This window comes from Hemiscyllium ocellatum (assembly GCF_020745735.1).
Source record: "Hemiscyllium ocellatum isolate sHemOce1 chromosome 27 unlocalized genomic scaffold, sHemOce1.pat.X.cur. SUPER_27_unloc_3, whole genome shotgun sequence".
Taxonomy (NCBI): Eukaryota; Metazoa; Chordata; class Chondrichthyes; order Orectolobiformes; family Hemiscylliidae; genus Hemiscyllium; species Hemiscyllium ocellatum.
Genome location: NW_026867498.1, coordinates 1,739,079 through 1,765,555, shown reverse-complemented (window position 1 = coordinate 1,765,555; position 26,477 = coordinate 1,739,079). Strand labels below are relative to the sequence as shown.

Genomic DNA, 26,477 nt, shown 5'->3' with positions numbered 1-26,477 from the left:
GTGGGAATCGAACTCGGGAGCCACTGGAACTGGGTTGATAGTCCAGTTGGTAAAGGCACTCGGCCATCTTTCTTTCAATTCCCCTGCAATGCCAAGTGATCCCGCTGGGAGGTCAGCAAGGAGGCGGCCTGGGTAAAGGCCTTCCTGCACTCGGGGCAGCTTAAGGGCGTCTTCCCCATGTAGATCCACTGGTGGGTCTGGAGGTTGGAGGAATCGCTGAAGTCCTTCCCGCAGTCAGGGCAGGGGAACGGCCTCTCCCCAGTGTGACTGCGCCAATGAGTCTCCAGAGCAGACGGGAAACAAGCCTTTCCCACAGTCGCCACACTTCCATGGTTTCTCCATGGCCGAAGCTTCAGCCCCACACAAACGCATGTGGAGCTTCTCTCCACCGTGAATTCCTCTTTCCAAACCGTATAGCTGTTACACGCTCCTCACTCAGTGCACTGCAACGGTAGGGTCTCTCATCCAGTCCCACTGCTGCTGAAAACGTACCCAAACAGGAACCAAAAAGCTTTGCTCCTTCTCACAGAATCATAGTTGAAAACTGTTGCTGTCCCGATGGATTGAATGACTGTCAGACATGGACGTCAAAGTAAGGACTGCAGACGTTGGAGAGTCAGAGTCAGTAAGTGCGGTGCTAGAAAAGCACAGCAGGTCAGGCAGTATCTGAGGAGCAGGAGAGTCGACGTTTTGGGCATAAGGCCTTCATCTGTTGATTTTGAAACTTCCATCTTCAGATCCTTAAATGTAAAAAGAGATTACAAAAGTCATCACTGTCAGTGCAGGGTAGGAATTGTCCTTTCTGCGGAATATTTTCTTTTGTCATTCCACAAAATTGAAAGCACCATCCCACTCTCTCTCCCCCTCTGTTCTCACTCTGATCTAACTCATTCCCCTGAAGGTGCTGATTCAGGATCTTCCAGGGGCAGAAAAGCAAAAACGTTAAGACTGACATCTCTCTGAATTTTGGATAACTCCACCTGAAAGTTAATATCTTTCACAACATTGGGATACTGCTGAGAGGTGAGGAGGTCTGATTTTGGGAAGCAAAAAAAAAGGTAATGAGTTTGTGCCAATCCCTTCCCTTCAGAGAATCCCCACAGTGTGAAAGCAGGCCACTCAGCCCCACAAATCCATACCGACCCTCTGAAGGGTAACAGATCCACACCTATTCCCCTACCCCTATTGCTCAACTTTTACTCCCTGATTAATGCACCTCACCTGCACATCTCTGGGCACGGTCAATCCATTCTAACCTGGACAAAGTTAAAAATCACACCACTCGGTGAGTGTTCAACAGGTTTATTTGGAAGCACTCGCTTTCAGAGCGCTGATCCTTCAGGTGGTTGTGGAGAATAAGATCATAAGACACAATTTATAGAAAAACGTTATAGCGTCCTGCCACCGAAATGATATATTGAACAAACCTGGATTGTCAAGTCTTTCATCTTTTAGACTGGGTTGCAGCTATCATTCACATGTAAATCCCAGACCTTCCTGCAAGGCACCATATCAAGATAACTCGAGGTTTTACCACAAAATGTGACATCTCAGTTCAGACAACGCATTAAAGGTGTGAGGTCAGAGTCTGTCTGTGTCCCAGTCTTGAGTCAGACTGGTTCTATTTCCAAAGTGGAATTTACAAAATATTACATGGATTGACTGCTTACAGGTTGTGTATTTTTTGAGCAAAATACAATGTATCTGCAAATATCATTCTGCAAATACAAATAGAGCCCTATTTCTGGTTTACCTCCTAATGAATAAACATTAAACGCGAGCACCTATTTATTTCTAATGTTGTTTCATTTTTCTTGTTTGATTCCCTGCTGTGACTACACTGTGCCTGGATGGTTCACAGGCTGGGAGATTGTGGGTTGGGACTTGATTGACTGAATGTTTTATTGTCCCAGAAGGTGTAAAGGGGAGGCGGGGGGTGTCAAAGCTTCAGCAGAAATCCAGCAGAGCTGAGAACAGACCGACATCCACATGCCTTTTCAATGTTGTAATTGTGCCAGTCTCCACCACTTCCTCGAGCAGTTCGTGCCATACATGCACCACCCTCTGTGTGAAAAGGTTGCCCCGCAGACCCCAGTTAAATCATTCTGCTCTCACCTCAAACATATGCCTTCTAGTTTTCTTGGACTCCCCTACTCTGGGGAAAAGACCTTAGGTTTACTCCCACTATCCATGCCCATTACAAAGGTCATTAAGTTTACCCCTCAGCCTCTGATGCTCCATGGAAAATATCCCTGGCCTATTCAGCCTCTCCCTATAGCTCAATCTTTTCTGACCCCTTTCAAAGTTTCATAACATCTTTCCTACAGCAGGAATACCAGAACTGAACGCAGTATTCCAAAATTGGCTTAACCAACATCCTGGACAGCCACAACATGACCTCCCAACTCGTCTACTCAATGCTCTGACCAATAAAGGCCATCCTACCAAATGCCTCATTCACTATCCTGTCTACCTGAGACTCCACTTTCAAGGAACTATGGACCCTGCCCTCCAAGGTCTCTTTGTTCTGCAACACTCCCCTTAACTGTGTCACTCCTGCCTGGATTGCTTGACCAAAATGCAACAACTCACATTTCTCACCATTTAATTCCATCTACCACACTTTGGCCCATCCAATCAATTCTAATTTATAGCGATCTCACTTTTCTCTCTCATTCTCTAGAAGCTGAAAATCTCCATCCCACACACTCTCCCTCCATTCTCAGTTTACTGACCCTAATCCCTGCTGTACCTCATCCTGAAGGGTCTGGTTCATGCTGATTCATAGGCCCACACGCGGGAGGGGTGGTGGGTGTCGGGGGTGGGGGGAGGTCTAAATGAAACATACATAATCCTGAACAGCCCAGACAGAGTGGACATTGCGAAGATGTTTCCATTGGTAGGACAGACTCAGACCAGAGGCACAGCTTTAGAGTAAAGGGAAGTCCTTTTAGAAAGGAGAAACTTCTTCAGCCAGAGAGCGGTGAATCTGTGGAATCTATTTCCATAGAAGGCTGTGGAGGCCAGGTCACTGGGGACATTTAAAACTGAGACAGATAGGTTCTTGAGTATCAAGGGGATCGAGGGTTACGGGGAGAATAGGGTTGAGAAACCTAGCAGCCACGATTGAATGGGGTGATTAGATCTGATGGACTGAATGGCCTAATTTCTGCTCCTCTGATTTAGGGTCTCTTGCTGTCCTGGACACAGAGTGAGAGAGTTGGGAGCAAGACTAGGCCATTCGGTCTTTCGAGTCGGCACCAGCATTGAACAACTCATAACTGGATAGGAATATACCTACAGCTAGGTGGGTAGGCTGGGACTTTTTTTCACTGGAACACATGAGGTTGAGAGGTGACCTTAAAAGAGGTTCATAAAATCCTGAGGAGGGTAGATGAGGTGAACCGCAGGTGTCCTTTCCCTAGGATGGGGGTTTCAAGATTAGGGAGCAAATGAGGAAGGGGAGTGGAGAAAGATTTTCAAAAGACTGGAGTAGCGCCTTTTTTTTTTTGAGAGTAGTTTGTGTGTGGAATCAATGTCCAGACACGGTGGTGGATGTAGGTACAGTAACAAGGTTTAAAAGACATTTGGATAAGGACATGAATAGGAAAGGGTCAGAGGGATATGGGCCAAATACACACAGGTGGGACTAGTTTAGTTTGTGAACACAGTCAGCACGGTTTAGTTGGACTGAAGGGTCTGTTTCTGTGTTGTCTGACTCTGGAACTGTTCTAAATTGGTCTTAAAACCATTTTCTTGCTTCCTCCACAAACATCCACTTCTTTCTTGTTGAAAAATCAGATTAACTCAGCCTTGTATTTATTCAAATGACCCCCTAACTGCAGGATGACATCCCCATTTCTGAACTCAATTCCTCTTGCTAATACACCACTTGCCTTGCTCATTACCTGCTGCTCCTGTCTGACAACTGGCACGGAAGGACGCTGATGCCCCTCGGAACATCCACGCATCATTCCTGATGAAGAGCTTGTGCCCGAAACTTTGACTGTCCTACTGCTCGGATGCACCTTGAATGAATCTACCGTCCCCTCCTCTGCTGGCAATGCGTTCCAGGCACCTATCACCCTCTGAGTAACGTACCTTCTGTGTGCATCTCCAAAATGATGTCCCAACTCCTGTACTCAGCATGTGAACAATGAAGGCAAGTGTGCTGAACACCTTCTTCACCCCCATCTACCAGTGATGTAACTTCCAAGAACAATGAACCTGAACACCTCCAGGTCTCTGTTCTACAACATGACCCAGGGCCCTACCATTACCTGTTCAAGTCTTGCCCTCCTTTGTTTTAGCAAAATGCAACCCCTCACTTCTCTCCATACCTCTCTCATACACACACGCGCTCTCTCAGACATACACATACACCACCCCCTCAACACACACACCCTCTCGCACGTTCATCCTCCATCACAATCACACTTTATCAAGCAGGCACACATGTAAATACACACTCACAGCGCACAGTCTTAAACACAAACTCTCACACAAACACTTCCCTGATGAAGGGCGCTTCCCCGAAACGTCAGTTTTCCTGCTCCTTGGATGCTGCCTGACTTGCTGCAGCACCACACTCTCTATCCTAAACTTATTACCCTCTAGTTCTGGACTGCCCCATCCAAAGGAAAATACCACGTCTATTTACCTATCCATGCCCCTCATGATGATCTAAAAGTGTACAAGGTCCTCGGACTCTGGCAAGCTACAGAAAACAGTCCCAACCTGAACTTCTGTCTCTCCTCACCCGGGTAACCAAGACACGTACCTGAGGTCGCAAAGTCTGCTCCCTCTCTGGATTCACTCCAGTTGCTACAAGTGAGCCTGCTCCGTGATTCATTAAGATCATGGCTGATCTATCCATCGTTTCATCTCCTCCTCCCTGCACTGTCACAAGAAACAGGACAAGGTTTAATAAAAACAGTGAGGGGTAAACAGCACAAGGATTAAAAAAAGTGAGGGGTAAACAGCACAAGCGCCAGTAAAAGTAGATGGAAAGTGAGTGTAAAATGTCACTCTGACAGGACAGGCCCCACATTCCTTCCCCCCTCCCCCCAACCTGCCTCACCTTTCACGTCCCGGGCCCAGTACCTTCCAGGTGGCCCCATAGTTGACACAGGGGCCGCCCCACGACCAGTAGAACTCCACCACCCAGGCGCCCGACGAGTTTAGATTAGAGTGTAGGTCATAGGGAGAATTGGCCGTGCTAAGTTACCCATAGTGACCAGGGATGTACAGGCTAGGGTGGATTGGCCATGGGAACTACAGAGTAAGGGGTTGGGTATGGGTGGGATACTGTTCAGAGGGCCAGAATGAAATAGATGGGTTGAATGGCCTGCTCCCACATTGTCGGAATTCGAGACCCTCCCCACCAAGAGGCATTTTATCTGCATCTATCCTGTCAAGCCCCTTTCAGAATTCTACCGGTTTCAATAGAGGTATGCAGCCCAGAAACAGACACTTCGGTCCAATTCGTCCATGCCCACCAGGATTCCAAACTAAACCAGTCCCACTTGCCTGCATTTGGCCCATATCCCTTTAAACCTTTCTATTCATGTACCCATCCAAATGCTGTTTCAATGTTGTCACTGTACCTGCATCGACCACATCCTCAGCAAGTTCATTCCACATGTAAATCACCCTGTTTCAAATCGTTGCCCCTCCGGTTCCTTTTAAATCTCTCTCCTCATATTTAAAAAAAGTCCTCTAGTTTTGAGTTCCCCCACGCTAAGCAAGAGCCATTTTCTATTCACCTTCCCTCCACTCCTCATGATTTTATCAATCTCAATGAGGTCAACCCCCAACCTCCTGTGCTCCAGTGAATAAAGTCCCAGCCTCTCCTTATAACTCAAACCCTCCAGAACTTACAACATCCTGGTAAATCTTTATTAAACCCTCTCTAACAGTATTCTTCCTATTACAGGGCCACCAGAACTGGACTCAGTACTCTGAAAGTGGCCTCACCAACATCCTGTACAACCTCAACATGATGTCCCAACCCCTGTACTCAGTGGTGTGAACAATGAAGGCAATGTTGCAAAATGCCGTCTGAAAACCACCCTGTCTACCAATGATGCAACCTCCAAAGAACTATGTACCTGAACACCGCCACCCCCCCACCTCCATGTCTATCTGTTCTCTAACATGACTCATGGCCCAACCATTATCTGTACAAGTCCTTGTTTTACCAAAAATGCAACCCCTTGCTTTTATTAAGCCTCTCTCTCACACACATACTCTATCTCTCAGACACACAGACAGACACACACACACACACACACACATACACAGCCCTCAACACTCTGTCACAAACACAGCCTCATACTCCATCACACTCACTTTCCCAAGCATACACAACACACTTCTGTGCACACTCACAGACAAACTCACATGCACACACTCTCATTCTCTCATGCACACACACACACACACACACTACTCTTTGGGGTGAAATTGTATTGGCAGAATTATATTTGCAGATACATTCAATTTTGTTCAAAAAGCACACAATCTGCAGGCAGTCAATCCATGCAATATTTTACAAATTCCGACTTTGGAAACAGAACCAGTCTGATTCAAGATTGGAATATTGACAGACTCAAATCTCACACCTTTAATGCATTGTCTGAGCGGGGATGCCTTTTTTTTAATAAAACCTTATGTCATCTCAAGAACATTGTTACATATTAATGAACCAAAGCCTGCACCCATTCTAAGAGATGAAGACTATCTAAGTTTGTTCAATATATTCTATCAGTTGCATGACACTGATCTTTTGATATAAGTTCTGTGTCTTATGATGCTGTTCCATGAGGCAAGATGGTACAGATGAGGCGATAGAGAATTACAGATCACTGAGGAAGGATTTAAAGAGAGAGTTAAGAAGAGCAAAGAGAGGACACGAACAGTCTTAGGCAAATAGAATAAAAGAGAACCCTAAAGCTTCCCATAGGCATGTGAGGAATAAAAGGTTGATTAGGGTAGGAATAGGGCCAGTCAAAGACAGAAGCAGGAAGTGGAGTGTGGACACTGTAGAGATCGGAGAGGTGCTAAATGAACATTTCTCATCGGTTTTCACTCAGGAAAAGAATGAGGTACGAGATATTAGACTCAAAAGTATCAAGGTTAGGTACACACAGGTGTTATCAATTCGAGAAGGAGTGAAAGTAGACAAGTCCCTGGGCTGGATGGGATTTATCTGAGGATTCTCTGGGAAGCTAGGGAGGAGATAGCAGAGCCTTTGGCTTTGATATTTGAGTCGTCATTGTCTACGGGTTTAGTACCTGAGGACTGGAGAATTGCAAATGTTGTGCCCTTATTCAAGAGAGGGCATAACTACAAATTGAGGGGTGATAGCTTTAAGACAGACGTCAGAGACAACTTCTTTACACAGAGAGTGGTAAGGGTGTGGAATGCCCTACCTGCTAAGGTAGTCAACTCAGCCACATTAGGGAGATTTAAACAATCCTTAGATAAGTGCATGGATGATTTTGGGATAGTGTAGGGGGACGAGCCGAGAATAGTTCACAGGTCGGCACAACATCGAGGGCCGAAGGGCCTGTTCTGCGCTGGATTGTTCTATATTCTAAACTTAGTGCAGGAGGCTGAAAGAAATGAGCACCTTTAAAACAAAAACCTCTTGGAGCTCAAAGCTTTCAATGAGAGTCTGAGACCAGTGGTAAGTTCGGGTAATCTTTATTGCAACCCAACTTTGTTACAGCTTCAGATCCCCCCAGCAAAAAGGCAGAGAAAAAGTAGTTGCTTTTTGAACAGCTCAAGGTGAAAGTGCACACACCACACCTCCCCTGTTCCCCCCACGCCCCCCACCCCCCTCACTGTCTTTACTATTGGTCAGCACCAAGTTGTCCCTTTGTAATTGGATCCTTGGTACAGCTGTAACCCGGAGGAAGTATTGCCTCACTCAGCAATTTCAACCCATACCCTGTCTCCAAGTAAGTTTCTCTCCGCACCTTTGCCAGTGCGGGGGGGGGGGCAGTGTAGAGTCAACCAGACTGCTGTGGGTCTGGAGTCACGTGTAGGCCAGACCGGGTAAAGGATGCAGCTGGAACGACCGAGTGAATCCTTTCCCACAATGGGGGTTCCCTCCCCTAACAACAAGGGAGAGAGTGAATCAGATGGGGGCTTTCTCCTCCACACCACCCCCTCCCTGAAACGGTCTCATCATTAGATTCCGAACTCCACATTTCTGACCGAATACCAATTCTGCCATCTGTCGTGGCGGGATTCGAACCCGGGAGTCCCCGGAACTGGGTTGATAGTCCAGTCGATAATGGGACTCGGCCGTCACTCCTTCACTCACCCTGCAATGGCACGTGAACTCGCTGGTGTCTCCGCAGGTTGGAGGAGCAGGTGAAGCCCTTCCCGCAGTGAGGGCAGGTGTACGGTCTCTCACCGGTGTGGATCCGCTGGTGCCTCAGCAGGGAGGAAGATGTGCTGAAGCCCTTCCCACACTGAGGGCAGGTGTACGGTCTCTCCCCGGTATGGATCCGCAGATGCTTCATCAGGGAGGAGATGTCGGTCAAGGCCTTCCCGCACTCTGGGCAGCTGATGGGCTTCTCCCCTGTGTGGATCCGCTGGTGTCTCCGCAGGTGGGAGGAGTAGGTGAAGCCCTTCCCGCACTGAGAGCAGGTGTACGGTCTCTCCCCTGTGTGGACCCGCTGGTGGGTCAGCAGGCCGGAGGAATACCTGAAGCCCTTCCCGCAGTGAGGGCAGGTGTACGGTCTCTCCCCTGTGTGGACATGCAGGTGGGTCAGCAGGTGGGAGGATGTGCTGAAGGCCTTCCCGCACTGAGAGCAGGTAAAGGGCATCTCCCCCGTGTGGATCCGCTGATGCTTCAACAGGGAGGAGATGTCGGTAAAGGCCTTCCTGCATTCGGGGCAGCTAAAGGACCTCTCCCCGGTGTGGATACGCCGGTGGCTGCGCAAGGCAGAGACGCGGGTAAAGGCCTTCCCACACTCGGGGCAGCTGAAGGGCCTCTCCCCCGTGTGGAAACGCCGGTGGGTCCACAAGATGGAGGAATACCTGAAGGCCTTCCCACACTCAGGGCAGCTGAAGGGCCTTTCCCCCGCGTGGAAACGCCGGTGGGTCCGCAAGGTGGAGGAATACCTGAAGGCCTTCCCACACTCAGGGCAGCTGAACGGCCTCTCTCCCGTGTGGACATGCTGATGGCTCAGCAGGGTGGAGGAAGTGCTGAAGGCCTTCCCACACTCTGGGCAGCTGAAGGGCCTTTCCCCCGTGTGGGCCCGCTGGTGGGCCAGCAGGTGGGAGGAATGTCTGAAGGCCTTCCCGCGGTCGGTGCAGGGGAATGGCCTCTCCCCGGTGTGACTGCGCCGATGAGTCTCCAGGGCAGATGGGACGCGGAAGCCTTTCCCACAGTCACCACACTTCCACGGTTTCTCCACGGGGCGGGATTCCTCGGGTTTCTCCATGGCCACAGCTTCAGCTGCACACAAACACGTGTAGAACTCCTCCCTGCCGTGAAATCCCCTTCCCAGGCCGTATAACTGTTTCAGGCTCCACACACAGTGCGCTGCAACAGTGGGGTCTCTTGTCCAGTCCCACCTGATGTTGAAAACATCCTCAAACAGGAATCAAAAAGCGTTGATCCCTCTCACAGAAATCAAAATCAAAAATTGTTGTGGTCCCGATGGATTGAGTGACTGTCAGACATTGACATCAAAGTGAAGACTGCAGACGCTGGAGAGTCAGTCAAAAAATATGGCGCTGGAAAAACAGCAGGTCAGGCAGCGTCCGAGGAGCAGGAGAGTCAACGTTTCAGGCAGAAGCCCTTCATCTGTTGATTTTGAAACTTCAGTCTTCAGATTTTCAAATACTCTGCAAAAAGAGATTACAAAAGTCATCACTATCAGTGCAGGGTAGAAATTCAGAACAAGCAACTCTACTTTCTGTGGAATATTCTTTTGTTGTTCCACAAAATTGAAAGCACCATCCCACTCTCCCTTCCCCTCTGTTCTCACTCCGCTCTAACTAATTCCCCTGAAGGTGCTGATTCAGGATCTTACAGAGACAGAAAAAGCAAAAACATCAAGACTGACATCTCTCTGAATTTTGGATGCCTCCACCTGAAAGTTAATATCTTTCACAACACTGAGAGTGAGCAGGTCTGATTTTGGGAAGCAAAAACAAAGTGCCAATTCAGGGTGAACCTGCAATGCAGCTTCTTGAGGAACGACCAGACACAAAATAGTTAACGACCCCGGGAAGGTGGGAGCAAAATGAGACATCAAGGCATTAACACCGATACACTTCAGTCAAACTCTTCTGCTCCCAGTCAGGGCAAAACATGCCCTGAAAGTCCAGCCTTCACAACCACACTTCTGCTTTCACTGAAGACAATTAGAATCACACAGCATGGAAACAGACCCTTTGGCCCAACCTGCCCAGATATCCGAAATTAATCTAGTCACGTTTGCTATCACTTGGCCCCTATATGGGCTGGGTGCTGCCAGCTGGGACTAAATTGGGTTGGCTATCTTGTCAGCAAGGACGAGTTGGACTGAAGGGTTTGTTTCCGTGCTGTACATCTCGATGACTCCAGTCGCATTTGCCATCACTTGGCCCTGACCCATCTGAACCCTTCATATTCAGATGCCCGTCCAAGAGCCTTTTGACATATCATCGTACCAGCACCCACCACTTCCTCTGGCAGCTCACGCCATCGCTCAAGCGACTCCACGTTGAAAGTGTCTGGTCTGGTGCGCCAGATGACATCAGGATAATCTCAGATCGTTCCAGATCGCATTGATACTCAGTCAGTGGCTTTCCCGATCAGGATGTTGTACGTGATCATACAGGTCAGTGGGTAGGTCATCCCCCACCTCTTAGTTCAAGTATCTCTACGAGAACTCCCTTGCTGGAGGGTCCCTTGGAGACACTTCAACTGGACTTCATTGAGTTGTAGAAATGAGCTGAGTTGCTGTAAATATGTTTTGCTTATTGTTGATGTCTTTTCGAAGTGGATTGAAGCCTACCCTCTTCCTAACGCGACTGCTGAGTCTGTGGTGAAGATTTTGTTTAAGGAAATAATTCCTTCAGTATACCTGCGTGCATTAGCTCGGACAATGGACCACACTTTGTAGGTAATATTAACGGAGAACTCTGTTCCCAGCTTTGTATTTGTCGACAACTGCATGGTGCTTATCATCCTCAGACGGCCAGCCTTGGTGAATGTTTTAACCAGACTCTAGACTAAACTTGCCAAATTAATGGCTGAGTCTGGCCTCTCCTGGTTATGCGAATCCCTGTGGCTTTATTCCAGATGGGATCCATGTCTGTGGGCAAGATACGACTGTCTTCAGCTGAGAATCTCTCTGGTCACCCTCTCTGTACTCCTTGGAACGATTCAGCTCCCTTCGCAGTCCCCTTCCACCACATGACCGAAGAAATGGTTGGTTATGTTCTTGCTCTAACTAGTGTTATGCGTGCCTTTCACACCCATGAGCGTGCAGCCTACAGCGATGTTCCCTCCCTTTCAGCCTCGTCACGGGTAGAGCCTGGTTCGTTGGTGCTCGTCAAGACCTGGACTTGCAAAGGTCTTCAACCTCGTTGGGATGGCCCCTTCCAGGTTTTACTTCCCACCCCTACGGCGGTCAAAGTCACTGGGCACTCAGCTTGGGTCCAACTGCACCATTGTAAATTGATTGACCGCACCAATCAAAAGTGGGGAAGAGGAGGAGAGAATACTGGAATCCCAACAAAAGGAGAGGACACTGTCCAGTTGGGTTTTTGAATTTTGCTGTTGTTCTAATGTTAATCTTATTACAGATACTTGAACTAAGAGGAGGGACATGTGGGGGAATCGCCTATCTCCTCACCTTTCTGATCACGTATAACACCCTGATGGGGAAAGCCACTAAGTATGGATGCGACCAGGAATGATCAGAGATTATCCACCACCCATGCTGAGGAGATGTGGTCCAGTGCACCGGACCAGACGCCTTTGACGTGTGGGACGTGATGAAGATTGATTATTGCAATGGACTCTTACATCAGAAAGACCAGATGGTCCACCTGGACAGTAGAAATCAGTGGGAGTTACCATGTCGTTACCATGGTTTTTTTATTTTACCTGCAGACACAAGCCTAGTGAGGATAAAAATGATCAACCCCGTTATTATGGTAAATATTTTAAGGATGCCTGGGAACACCATCCCTTTTTGCAGGACGGGCCGACTCGAGAAAAGGGAAGCCTGATCGGGGAAACTCCACAATCCGCAAACAACTTATTTATACAGGCCCACAGAATGCTCTTCATCCCAGAGGCAGGAGTATGTTACTCCTCTCTATCAGGAGATGACTTACTTGCCCAGTCCCCAGTCCCCGATTCCATACTATTCGTCAGTCTTCCTGCTGCCGACCCTGCGAAGTGAAATATCACTTTCCAATAGCTCCGGTCTGTGTATACAAACAGCTGGTGTAACACTGGCTGGGGTACAGCAGGCCTTATGCGGTACATGGACCTGGAACGGAACCCTTCCCTTGCGCATTTATAGGCCTTTTCTCTTTTCAGAATCTGATATTGTCACCAAGACCATGTACAATAGAGCTAAGGGAGAGCCCAATGGGAACAGCATTCTGAGGACCATTGTCTCCGAAACAGTGTGGGTGCTCGAGTCACTTGGCCCATTTTTTACAGTGCTCAAGCGAATCCTCTTGCAAAACGTTGACCCTTTGCTCCTGTATATCTGACCAGACCCCCTGCTGTAACATTTCAGTAACCTATTTTGACAAACTCTCCCTAATCTACCCCAAATCAGACTATTATTTCTTCAGCTGAGGTAAAGCTACCAATTTCCTTGTCATGGATGGCAAAGATGTCCCTCATAACATCAATATCGGAGACCTTGTTCCCACAACAGTACCTTGTCCTGGTCAGTGGACAAGTCGATGGAACCTCCACCTGAGGAGAATGCAGTGGTCGGTCTCAGCCAACCTTACTCCGACTGGAAGGATCCCAATGGACTGGGTGACAATACAGGACACCCAATAGGCTGGGGAATCCAGAATACCCTGAGGTTGGAAGGATCGGCAGGGGTGACAAGTCAAAAGAACCGCAATTCCCTCTTTTGTGGCCTGACCATTCGAGGAAATAAGACTAAAGAGGCTCTGGAACAGAGTAAACTGGGATTATCAGACCTGTGTCTTTACTCTATGCAGAATCGGTATGCCTTAGACTATATACTCGCCCGGGAGGGTGAGGTCTGCACCACTGTCCAAGATAAATGCACTATGGGCATTCCCGATCTCACTGGCAATATTACTAAGATACAAGAAGAGATCCGGGTATTCCTTGACAGAATGACTGAAGGGACCAGTTGGGGAGACTGCAGGTCCGGCTGATGGTACAATTGGCTTATCAATTTAGCTATTTATGTTTGTCGGTATTGGTATTGTTAGGTATTTAATTGCTCGGCTTATGAGGTCCCTTAGTGATATAGATTTGCCCCAGAAGATGCACCTTTTGCGATCCGATGGCTCACCCACATGTGTCGATGGCGATGATAAATATGACCAGATGAGCCGTGAAGATGGTGGTGCCGCTCTACAGGATGTTGATGGCTGGACCACCTTGAAGGGCATTCGTTTGGACCAGCCTTCTCTTTCAGTGATCGCGGTGCAATCAAAGGGAGGAATGAGGGTGTGGGCATCTGGGTGATAAAGTCTACAGCCTTAAAACTTGTCATTAAACATTTAGACTAAAATGTAATGCTGAATTATTGAACACATTTACTGCACTAGAAAATAAACAGGCAGGAAGGCTGAGAAAGAGGAGAGAACTTAAAGATAGGGACACCTGGGCTCACCAAGTGATAACAGGATGCTGTAAGGCAATTAAGAAGGTTTGCCTCAGCATCGGTGAATCTGTGTGAACAGGACACCAAGTGATAACATTCACAGCCGTTCCCTTGTGAGACCATTTTAGTGCTGAGGCTGTTGAATCCCGTAGAAAATTAACTCTTAGTGTTTATCTGCAATGGATTGAAATGAATGGCATTTTGGGACTTTATGATGACATTGAGTAGCCATTACTGGTTATTAAATACAAACTCTGTAAAAGGACATACTGATAAAGTTTTACCTTACTTGCTGCAGCCGAGACTCCAGCGGAGGCAATAGGCGGCGGACACACTTCCGTCTTCGGGACGGCCTCGGCCCCGCCCCCTCCGACGCCAATGCGACACGTAAACCCCGCCCCCTCAGAACGCAGCACGTAAACCCCGCCCCTTCCGAACAAACCTCGTAATACCCGCCCCTTCCGAACGCAGCTTGTAAACCCCGCCCCTTCCGAACAAAGCTCGTAAACCCTGGCCCTTCGAGACAAAGCCCCACCTTTTGGAACCACACTTCCTTCCCCCTTCCGCACCAAAACCCACCCCTTCCCTGGACCCCGCGCGAATAAAAACCACGCCCCCTTCCCCCACGAGCAACTGCCCACAAAGCCGCGCGCCTCCAGGCTCAACGCACCGCATCGCCCCGCCTACTCGCGCGCGTTCCTTTCACGAGACACGCCCCGCCCATGAGCATCACCCTCCCGCTAAAACCCGCCCCCAGGCTAAACCCCGCCCCTCCTGGTAAGCCCCGCCCACCCAGGTGTGTTTGGAAGCACTAGCCTCTGCAGCGCTGCTCCTTCTGCGGGGAGCTGTGCTGCAGGATCATAAGGCACAGAATTAATAGCAACAGATCACAGCGTCATGCAACCGACGCAATATTTGGAACAAACCTGGATCGCTGCTGAGTCCTTCATCTTTTAAAACAGGTTGCAGGTTTTAGTTCATCAATATATAAATTCCAGAACTTTAGATCAGATTCCTACAGTGTGGAAACAGGCCCTTCGGCCCAACAAGTCCACACCGACCCGCCGAAGAACAAAACACCCAGCCCCATTCGCCGTCACCTAACACTACGGGACAATTTAGCGTGGCCAATTCACCCTAACCCGCGAGGATACCCACGCAGATGTGGGAGAGGAATTGAACCCGGGGCTCTGCCGCTGTGAGGCAGCAGTGATACCAACAAATAAATGGTACATTTTCTGTATTCCAGCGGCAGCAGCCTCTATTGAAACCAGTAGAATTCCGAAAGGGGCTTGACAAGATCGATGCAGATAAAATGCCTCTTTGTGGGGAGGGTCTCGAATTCCGACAATGTGGAAGCAGACCATTCAGCCCATCTATTTCACTCTGGCCCTCTGAACAGTATCCCACCCATACCCAACCCCTTACTCTGTATTTCCCATGGCCAATCCACCCTAACCTGTACATCCCTGGTCACTATGGGTAACTTAGCACGGCCAATTCTCCCTAATCTACACTCTAATCTATAAATTACCTTCTCAAGAATGTAATTTAAGTGCAGAGCTTTTCTGAGAAAAATGTCAGTCTGACTGAACATTGGGGCACAGACAGTATTCACAGCTATTGTCTCTACTTATAAACAGGGCAACGTCTCTTAGAAATGTAAATTCATTTAGATATAACTGCGTCACTTTATATATTAAGATATCCCTTTGAATGTGCCCACATCCCTTTGAAATGTAATCTCGTCCATTTAAATTTCTTTATTTGCAGAAATACCGTTAAAATGTCCATGTCCCTTTAAAATGCAGATTGCCCCCTTTAGATATGAGGCCGTTCCGTTAGATGTGGGAATATCTGTTTAAATGGAGCGGTGAGCTTTCCCAATGTAGACAGGGCTCCTCGAAACGTGGCAGTGTCCCCCCCCCCTGCAGCTGCAGAGCGAGACAGGAGAGTTTGTTTTTGTGAATGAGCAGTTGTAGCGCGAGGTGGCTGTTGCTTGGTGACGGTGAGGCTCCCCCGGCCCCGCCCATCCCCCCGTGCAGACGTCACGCGGGGGCGAAGGCGGTTGGGAGGAGAAGTCGCTCGAGCGAGGAAGCGGCCGTTAGGAAAATGGCGCCGTGCGGCCCGGGGCAGACACCGGTATTTTACACTCACTTTCCATCTGCTTTTACTGGCGCTTGTGCTGTTTACCCCTCACTGTGTGTTTAATCCTTGTGCTGTTTACCCCTCACTGTGTGTTTAATCCTTGTGCTGTTTGACCTTTGCTGTTACTTGTGCAATTGCTGAGGGTAGTGTGTAAATACTAGTGAAGGATACTATGCACCAACATGTATATGTTCCTCAGTCATTGAAGGGGCAGGACCTGTTGAGAATGGTTAGTAAAGTATGTGGTGAACTAAGCCTTGTTAACATGGAGATAGTTTGGTTTTTGAAAATATATACTTTTTTATTATTTAGAGTCACAGAGTTGTATAGCATGGGAACACATTCATTCGGTGCAACCTGTCCATGCCAACCAGTTATCCTAAATGAATGTAGTCCCATTTGCCAGCACTTGGCTCATATCCCTCTGAACCCTTTATATTCATATACCTATCCAGATGCCTTTTAAATGTTGTAGTTATACCAGCCTCCACTGCTTCCTCTCGCAGCTCATTTCATACATGCACCATCCTCTGCATGGAAAAGTTGCCCCTGCGGTACCTTTTCTATCCTTCTGCTCTCACCCAAAATCTATGCCCTCTAGTTGTGAACCTCACCCCTACTCTGGGGAAAAGACAATTGAGAAAAAGTTGAGCAGCCAGCTATAAAATGTTGAGCCTCATAGGGGAAAAAAAAACTGTGGCTCTACCCTTTATTTCTTCTCTTGGCATTTGAACACTTAACATCTGTCAACAACACCAGCATCGCCACAGAGCACATTGCGACTGCTCCTCGGTGTGAACAACAGTGCACCTGCTCGCTCATGTCACCAATACATTGTCCATGCTCCTCGCTGTCAGCAGAAAAGGAGACATCGTTTATCTCTGTTCCTGAAGGTTTTCACTTTATTCTTAAAGCTGTGTCCTCTGGTCCTCGTCTCTCCTACCGATGGAAACATCTTCCCAATGTCATTGCACTGTGGGGATGAAGTCCTACCTTGTCCGGTCATTTCTGCTGGTGGGTGACACTAGGCCTCCAGGTTAGAGGGAGTAGCTTTCAGACAGAGATGAGGAACTGCTTTTCCCAGAGGGTCGTGAATCTATGGAATAATCGAGATTAGAGTGGTGCTGGAAAAGCACAGCAGGTCAGGCAGTATCCAGTGCACAGGAAGATCGATGTTTCGGGCAAAAGCCCTTCATCAAAATCTATGGAATACTCTGGCCAAGGAAGCAATAGAGGTAGCTTCATTAAGTATATTCAAGACACAATTGGGTGGGATTTGGCCTGGTAAGGGAATTAAGGGGTTCCTTGCGGCAGTGCAGGGAGAAGGAGATGAGACGATGGATAGATCAGCCATGATCTTAATGAATGATGGAGCAGGCTCACTTGTAGCAACTGGAGTGAATCCAGAGAGGGAGCAGACTTTACCACCTCAGGTATGTGTCTTGGTGACCCGGGTGAGGAGAGACAAGTTCAGGTTGGGACTGTTTTCCGCAGCTTGCCAGAGTCTGAGGAGTGACCTTATATGCTTTTATATCATCATGAAGGGCATGGATAGGGTAAATGGATGTGATATTTTCCTTTGGATGGGGCAGTCCAGAACTAGAGGGTAATAGGTTTAGGATTGAGTGTGTGGTACTGCAGCAAGTCAGGCAGCATCCAAGGAGCAGGAAGATTGACGTTCCGGGGAAACGCCCTTCATCAGGGAAGTGTGTGTGAGAGCATGTGTGCCTGCTTGATAAAGTGAGATTGTGATGGAGTATGAACTTGCGAGAGGGTGTGTGTGTTGAGAGGGTGGTGCATGTGTATGTCTGAGAGAGCGCGTGTGTGTATGAGAGGGGTACGGATATCAGTGAGGAGTTGCATTTTGCTAAAATAAAGGAGGGCAAGACTTGAGCAGGTAATGGTAGGGCCCGAGTCGTGTTGTGGAACAAAGACCTGGAGGTGTTCAGGTTCATTGTTCGTGGCAGTTACATCACTGGTAGATCAGGGGGGTGAAGAAGGTGTTCAGCACACTTGCCTTCATTGTTCACATGCTGAGTACAGGTGTTGGGACATCATGTTGGAGATGCACACAGAAAGTACATTATTCAGACGGTGATAAGTGTCTGGAACGCATTGCCAGCAGAGGTAGTAGAGGCAGGGACGGTAGATTCATTTAAGGTGCATCTGGACAGATGCATGAGTCATTGGAGAACAGATGGATACAGATTCAGGAATTGTGCGATAGGTTTAGACAGGGGATTTGGATCAGCTCAGGTTTGGAGGGCTGGAGGGCCTATTGCTGGGTTGTAAATTTTCTTTGTTCTATGTTGAGGTTGTACAGGATGTTGGTGAGGCCATTTTTCTGGAGTCCTGAGTACACCTGTGGCCGCCCTGTAATAGGAAGAATAGTATTAGCGGCCGGACCAATGAGGAGCACTGGAACACCGGAGGGAGTCTAGTCCTCCTACCATTCAGAGCAGCCCTATTGTCTGAATCCGAGATGTCGATTTTCCTGCTCTTCGGATGCTGCCTGACCAGCTGTGCTTTTCCAGCACGACTTCAATCTTGACCCATGAGCTTCTGAAGCTGCTGCTGCTCCTCCCTCTTTGAATGAAGATTGAGATTCATCCAAGACTGTAATTTCCTTCGTCTGTCCAACAGCACACACTACTCTCACTCCCTTTTCTATTTCTTTTATTTTCTTGCTGGGATCCAATTGTTCGAGTAAAAAATGAGGTCTGCAGATGCTGGAGATCACAGCTGAAAATGTGTTGCTGGTTAAAGCACAGCAGGTTAGGCAGCATCTCAGGAATAGGAAATTCGACGTTTCGAGCATAAGCCCTTTTTCAGGAAACATCCTGATGAAGGGCTTATGCTCGAAACGTCGAATTTCCTATTCCTGAGATGCTGCCTAACCTGCTGTGCTTTAACCAGCAACACATTTTCAGCTGGGATCCAATTGTTGACTTGCAGCAACTGCAAAGAAAGGGAGTGAATCCAGAAAGAGGCCAGACTCTGGAAAAGCTGGTCCAGGTCTGTGCCTCAAACATGTGGCAAGTGCAGTACCACAGTGTGAAGTTATAGTCTTTGCTGTGGAAAAAAAAAGCAGAAATGAGGTGTATTGTTTAAATGGTGATATATTGGGAAGTGGAGAAAGTGAGGACTGCTAATGCTGGAGATCAGAGTCAAAAAGTGCAGTGCTGAAAAAGCACAGCAGGTCAGGCAGCATCCAAGGAGTAGGAAAGTTGACCTATCGGCACAAGCCCTTCATCTGGAATGATGTGGTTTAGGGTGAGTGGGGAAAGATATAAAAGAGACCTAAGGGGCAGTCTTTTCACACAGAGGGTGGTACATGTATGGAACAGCCAGACAGAATGCAAAAGGAATAAAATCTTAAGCCACAGGAAAAAATGTGATTCTATCCTTTTTTTTCCGATTTGCATTTGGATGCTTAACAACGTCAGTAATAACGGCATCTCCACAGAGCATACTGCGCATGCTCCTCGGTGTCAGTAAGGCATAACGTATATTTGCTGGTGTCAGCAAATCACTGCGCATGCTTCTTGCTGTCCGCCGAAAAGGCGCGCGAACTACTTTTGACGAACGAATAGAATGCCAAGGAGGACCAGAAGAAGACCGGTCCTCCTGCCAATCAGAACCCCCCATGGTGTCTGAATGCGGAAGGTGTACCATGAGTTTCTGAACCTGCTGCTGATTCTCTGCCATGAATGAAGATTCACCTTCACGCCGGACTGCAACTTCCCTCCTTTGTCCCACTTCTGTGAGTATGGCGCTCTCTTTTGCCACTGCCGTTTTCCATTTATTTTTAATGCTGGGCTCAAGGGCCGTGGGTTTTACTCCCACAATCCAAAGATGTGCAGGTTAGGTGAATTCCCCATTGCAATCAGGGATGTGTAGGTTAGGTGCATTACTCAAAAGTAAGTGTAGAGTCATAGGGAAATGGGTCTGAATGGGTTGCTCTTCGGAGAGTTGGTGTGGACTGGTTGGTCCGAAAGGCCTCTTCCCACACTGCAGGGATTCTATAAATTATTGACTTGTAGCGACTGAAAGGAAAAGTTTTTTTTCCCCCAGGAATCCTTTTCAGCTTTCAGGCTTTTCCAGCTCCAATTAACATGAAGGAAAGGTCAAGCTCAGTGGGAAAAGGCTGAGTAATAGCATATCTTGGCTCTCACCCAAGTATTCTCCAAAGAAAACCATACATCTGGATGGGGATATGAATAGGAAGCATTCAGAGGGATATGGGCCAAATGCTGGCAAATGGGTCACTAGATTAATTTAGGATATCTGGCTGGCCTGGACTGAAGAGTTTGTTTCTGTGTACTCATTACACACGCCCCTCTTCTAGGTGTTCCCTATAGCAGCTGTTATTTTCATGAAATAATCTGACAATTGTTGACTTCCATCAACCTCTTCCATCCGGAGAAATTTCCTCTCTCTGCAAAGTGTGGTTCACGTTGGCAAGTTCAATCCTCCTCCGGTCCTCAGGAACACACTATAATGCGCAACGTTCTCAATGCCTGTTTAACGTTCAGTGGGGAAACTACTTTCAGTCCAACAGTTCGACAGAATTCCTCCAAAATGTTTTTGGCAAATGCACTGCTCCCACGAAAGCTCGTGGACCCACAGTTAAAATGCTTTTAACAGCCTGTTTTTATGTTAATTTCCCCGCCTTCCCAGGATGCAGAATTTCTCTCACCAGAAATTGCTTGCCCTGAAAAAAATCCAGCAGGAAGATGATTATGGCGCTCTCAGTAAAAATGTCTCATGGGTCACCCAAGATTAGAAATGGAACAATATCTCTTTTCAAAGAAACTGTTTTGTTTGCCCTTTCAAACCTCCTCAAATTTAAGATGTTCCATTGTAGCATTTAATTATGATCCATTAAAAGCAATATCCAGTCTCATCTGAGGGAGGAACTGACTCAACAAGCGAAATAACTTTTCAGTCTGCTCTTTAGATGTGACATCCTCTCCCTCTCTCTGATGCAACAGGATTACCAGAGCTGGAAGTACCACTCTCGGAATACAGTTGCTGATCGACAGTTTACTTCGACTGCTTAACATAAGGATTTAAAAGCTGCTAGCCCGATCTCGCGCAAAGCACAAAAGACAAACTGTTCACCCGTGCCTGCGCAGAGTAGAAATTTCACTTGGAATAGATCACAAAATAAGAACTGTTACCAGTCCCACAACTCATGTGTTTCCCATGGACAAAGTTAAAAATCGCACAACACCAGGCTATAATCCAACAGGTTTGTTTGGAAGCACTAGCTTTCGGAGCGCCGCTCCTTCAGCAGGTGGCTGTGGAGAATGAGATCATGATCACAATTTATATCGAAAGGATTCTAGTGTCATGGAAATGTGACACATCAAACAATTTTAGATTAAATCTTTTCACCTTTCGAATGGGTTTCTGTTCTTTAGCATGTTAATCCCAGAACTTGTTTTTTGTTACCTACTCAAGAATGTCATTCAAATGCAGAGCTTTTCTGACAATAAGTGTGAATTCTGACTGCACCCGAATGTTGAGTCAGACTGACGTTTTGCTTAGAGAAAAACTCTACATTTAAATGTCATTTTTGAGAAGGTAATTTATAGATTAGAGTGTAAAGGTTCGGGTGGATTGGCTGTGGTAAATTACCCATAGTGACCCTAGATGTGCAATTTAGGGTTGATGGGCCATGGGATGGATGTGGGCGAGATGCTCTTCGAAGGGCTAGCATGGAATAAATGGGCTGAATGGCCTGCTCCCACATTGTTGGCATTCTATGACTCACCCCACAAAGGAGCATTTTATCTGCATCAATCTTGTCAAGCCCCTTTCAGAATTCTACTGGTTTCAATAAGGCCACTTCAATAAGATCCCATTTGTCTGCGTTTGGCCCATGTCCCTCTAAACCTTCCTATTCATGTACTCATCCAAATGTCATTTAAAATTTGTAACTTCATCTGCATCTACCACATCCTCATCCAACTTCATTCCACGTGTAAACTGCCTTCTGTCAAAACCTTGCCGCTCAGGTTCCTTTTAAATCTCTCTCCTCTCACTTTAAAGAAATGTGCCCCCTAGACTTGAGCTCCCCTACGCTAAGGAAGAGCCCTAACCTCCACTCCCCATGATTTTATCAATCTCAATGATGGCACCCCTTAATTTCCTGTGCTCCAGTGAATAAAGTCCCAGCTTCTCCTGATAACTCAAACCCTCCCTCCAGTCTTGGCAACATCCTGGTAAATCTTTACTGAACCCTCTCGAATAGAATTCTCACACTCTGCACTCCTGAAACATATACAATTTCTAACGATATTGGCTGCTCATTCACTGATCCAACTGATAAGCGACATGGGAAGCTTAGTGCAGGAGGCTGAAAGGAATGAGTAGCTTTAAAACCAAAACCTCTTGGAGCTCAAAGCCTTCAATGAGAGTCTGAGCTCGGCGTTAAGTTCACTTCACCTTTATTGTGACCCAACTTTGTTAAAGCTTCAAATCCCCCTCAGCAAAAAGGCAGAGAAAAAGTAGCTGCTTTTTAAACAGCTCAAGATCAAAGCACACTCACTCACGCTTATACGCCCACCCAACCTCACTGTCTTCACTATTGGTCAGCACCGAGATGTCCCTTTCTAATTGGATCCTTGGTAGAGCCGTAACCCGGAGGAAGCATTGCCTCACTCAGCAATTTCAACCCATACCCTGTATAGCGCCATCTGCTGCAGCGGGATTCAAACCCGGGAGTCCCGGGAGCTGGGCTGATTGTCATTATTCACTGGACTTTCAGCCTTCACTCCTTCAATCCCCCTGCGATGGAATGTGAACTCGCTGGTGCCTCCGGAGGTGGGAGGAGCTGATGAAGGCCTTCCCACACTTGGGGCAGGGGAATGGCCTCTCGCCAGTGTGGACCCGCTGGTGGGTCAGCCTGTCAGAGGAATTGCTGAAGGCCTTCCCGCACTCGGGACAGCTGAAGGGCCTCTCCCCAGTGTGGGCCCGCTGGTGCCTCAGCAGAGAGGAGGAATTGCTGAAGCCCTTCCTGCACTCGGGACAGCTGAAGGACCTCTCCCCTGTGTGGACCCACTGGTGGTTTTGCAGTCCAGAGACCTGGGTAAAGGCCTTCCCGCACTCGGGGCAGCTGTAGGGCGTCTCCCGCGTGTGGATCCGCTGGTGGGTCAGCAGGGTGGAGGAATATCTGAAGGCCTCCCCACAGACAGGGCAGGTGAATGGCCTCTGCCCGGTGTGACTACGCCGATGAATCTCCAGGGAAGATGGAAAACGGAAGCCTTTCCCGCAGTCACCACACTTCCATGGTTTCTCTAAGAGGTGGGATTCCTCGCATTTCTCCATGGCCGAAGTGTTGAGCCACTCCCTGCTGTGAATTCCTCTTTCCAGGCTGTATAGTTATTTTAGGCTCCACACTCAGTGCACTGCAATGGTAGGGTCTCTCATCCAGTCCCGCTGATGCTGAAAACGTACTTAGACAGGAACCAAAAAGCTTTGCTCCTTCTCACAGAATCATAGATGAAAACCGTTGCGGTCCCGATGGATTGAGTGACTGTCAGACATTGACGTCAAAGTGAGGACTGCAGACACTGGAGAGTCAGTATTGAAAAGTGTGGCGCTGGAAAAGCACAGCAGGTGAGGCTGCATCCGAGAAGTAGGAGAGTCAACGTTTCGGGCTTAAGCCCTTCATCTGTTGATGTTGAAACTTCCGCCTTCAGATTTTCAAATACAGTAGTGCCTCGACTTATGAACTTAATCCGAAGAGTTCGCGAACTGAATTAACTTTTCCCATTGTTCGGATAGCGTAAGAATGGTTGGATGGCTGTTCAGAGCGCACACGCCAAAGACTAACTGAATGAGATCACGCGGGGCCCGAGAGCTTTTGTGTTCGTACCTTGAATTTCGTACGTACGTTGAAGCAAAATTTTACGTACGCTCCTGTTCGTAAACCGATTTGTACATGAACGGGTTTGTTCGTGTGTCGAGGCGCTACTGTGCTCTGTAAAAAGAGATTACAAAGGTCATTAGTGCAGAGTAGAAATTCAGAACAAGCAATTCTACTTTCTGTGGAATATTCTTTTCTTTTGTTATTCCACAAAATTGAAAGCACCATCCCACTCTCTCTCCCCCTCTGTTCTCACTCGGCTCGAACTAATTCTCCTGAAGGTGCTGATTCAGGATCTTACAGGGACAGAAAAGCAAAAACATCAAGACTGCCGTCTCTCTGAACTTTGGATACCTCCATCTTTCACAACACTGGGATACTGCTGAGAGTGAGCAGGTCTGATTTTGGGAAGCAAGAAGAAAGTGTCAATTCAGGGTGAACCTGCCACGCAGCTTCTTGAGGAAGGACCAGACACAAAATGGTTAACGACCCCAGGAAGGTGGGAGCAAAATGAGACGTCAAGGCATTAACATTGAAAGTAGAGAGAAAGTGAACCTCCTGACTCTGGCAAATGCCAGAGTCATAGAGATACATCGCACAGAAACAGACCCTTCTGTCCAACACAATTGTACTGACCAGATATCCTAAATTAATCTAGTCCCATTTGCTGGCATGTGGCCCATAGCTGGGATCATCCCCACCCCCTGTCCTGAGACCTTGATGCCTCCAAGCTGACCCTCGAAGGTTTCGTTTGTCCTCCATTCTTTCCCAGTTGTCTTTTGTAGGTTTTGAAAACTCTCCCAATCCTCTGAGTATAGGATTTGGGAAGTTATGTTGCGGCTGTACAGGACATTGGTTAGGCCACATTTGGAATATTGTGTGCAATTCTGGTTTCCTTACTATCAGTAAGATGTTGTGAAACTTGAAAGGGTTCAGAAAAATTTACAAGGATGTTGCCAGGGTTGGAGGATTTGTTCTATTTGGAGGCTAGGGCTGTTTTCCCTGGAGCGTTGGAGACTAAGGAGTAACCTTTATAGAGGTTTACAAAATTATGAAGGGCATGAATAGGATAAATAGCCAAGGTCTTTTCCCAGGAGGGGGTGGGGTCCAGAACTAGAGGGCATAGGTTTAGAGTGAGGGGAGAAAGATACAGAAGAGATCTGAGAAGCAACCTTTTCACACTGAGGGTGGTACATGTTTGGAATGAGCTGTCGGAGGTGGAGGTTAGTACAATTGCAATATTTAAAAGGCATCTGGATGGGTATATGAATGGGAAGGATTTTGAGGGATGTGGGCCAGGTGCTGACAGGTGGGACCAGATTGTTGGTCCCACCATGGATGAGTTGGACCAAAGGGTCTGTTTCCATGTTGTATATCTCTATGACAGGTTGGACTAAAGGGTCTGTTTCTGTGCTGTATGACTCTGGAACCATTCTATACTGGTCTTAAACCATGTTCTCGCCTTCCCCCACAAACATCCACTTCTTTGTTCAAAAATCAGATTAACTCAGCCTTGAATATACTCAATGACACCCTAACTGCAGGAAGACATCCCACTTGTGAACTCAATTCCTCTTGCTAATATAACGCGTGCCTTGCCGATTGCTTCCTACATCTGTCTGACAACTGGCAGTGACTGGAGTAGGAGGACACTGAGGCCTCTTTGCCCATCCACACATCAGTCTAGATGAAGGGCTCGTGCCCAAAACGTCAACACTCCTGCTCCTAAGATGCTGCCTAACCTACCGTGCTCTTCCAGTACCACAATGTTTGAGCCTGATCTCCAGCATCTGCAGTTCTCACTTTCTCCACATTCAAATACATCTCCATTTAAACAATGCACCTCCTTTCTGTTTTTCTTTGCCACAGCCAAAGCTATAATTTCATATCGTGGTCCTGTGTTTGCCAATTGTGGTCCTCTCTATATCGGGGAGAGCGAGCGCAAACTTGGGGAACGGTTCACTGAGCATCACAGCTGGGTCCACAGATCCGACCGGACCTCCCAGTCACCACCCATTACAATTCCCTTTTCTGACACGACCATCTTTGGCCTCCTCCATTGCCACAACGAACCTAACTGCAAATTGAAGGGACCACACCTCATCTTCCAGGCAGCCTACAGCCTGAAGGACTCAACGTTGAGTTTTCCAATTTCAAAAAAAACCTCCCTCCTTGTTCTTTGCCAGCAACCCCATGCATTCCTCCCATTGACCAACCAAGTCGTAGCCTCTACCTGTCTTGACCTATCTCCACTTCACTCCCACCCCCTTTATGTGCAGCTTCTCCAGCCAGCCCCAGCCCCAGCCCCAGCCCCAGCCCCGAGGAAGGGTTACACCCGAAACGTCGACTTCTCCACCTCCTGTCTATTTCGCAAATTGAGACACAGACCTGGACCAGCGTTTCCAGAGTCTGTCCCCTTCCGGATTCACACTCTTTTCTTTCAGTTGCTGCAAGTCAACAACTGAACCCCAGAATGAAAAAGACATGGAATGGGAGCAAAATAGTGCCGTACTCACATATCTGGGACAGAGGAAGGAATGTGCAGTCTGGGTAAAGCTCTATCTTTATTCAGACAGAGAGGATCAGGAGCTGCAGCTTGAGTCCGA

At 47.7% G+C, this 26,477-nt stretch overlaps 1 protein-coding gene across 1 annotated transcript; it reads right to left on the bottom strand.

Moving 5' to 3' along the window:
• Positions 1–90: 90 nt before the first annotated feature.
• On the bottom strand, positions 91–26,477 carry LOC132808006 (zinc finger protein 883-like). The gene is made up of 4 exons (XM_060821895.1): positions 26,388–26,477; positions 22,787–23,985; positions 8,333–9,625; positions 91–740 (listed from the first exon to the last, which is right to left on the bottom strand). Exons 2-4 carry the CDS (start codon positions 23,328–23,330, stop codon positions 706–708), a joined length of 1,872 nt encoding a protein of 623 aa, XP_060677878.1. The 5' UTR covers positions 23,331–23,985; positions 26,388–26,477; the 3' UTR covers positions 91–705.

Coding starts and splice junctions, on each gene's coding strand:
- LOC132808006 (XM_060821895.1), bottom strand. CDS start 23,330: ATGGAGAAATGCGAGGAATCCCACCTCTTAGAGAAACCATGGAAGTGT. Junction 9,626..22,786: donor TCACATTCCATCGCAGGGGG/ATTGAAGGAGTG, acceptor TCAACGCTTTTT/GATTCCTGTTTGAGGATGTT. Junction 741..8,332: donor AGTTCACGTGCCATTGCAGG/GTGAGTGAAGGA, acceptor TTTACATTTAAG/GATCTGAAGATGGAAGTTTC.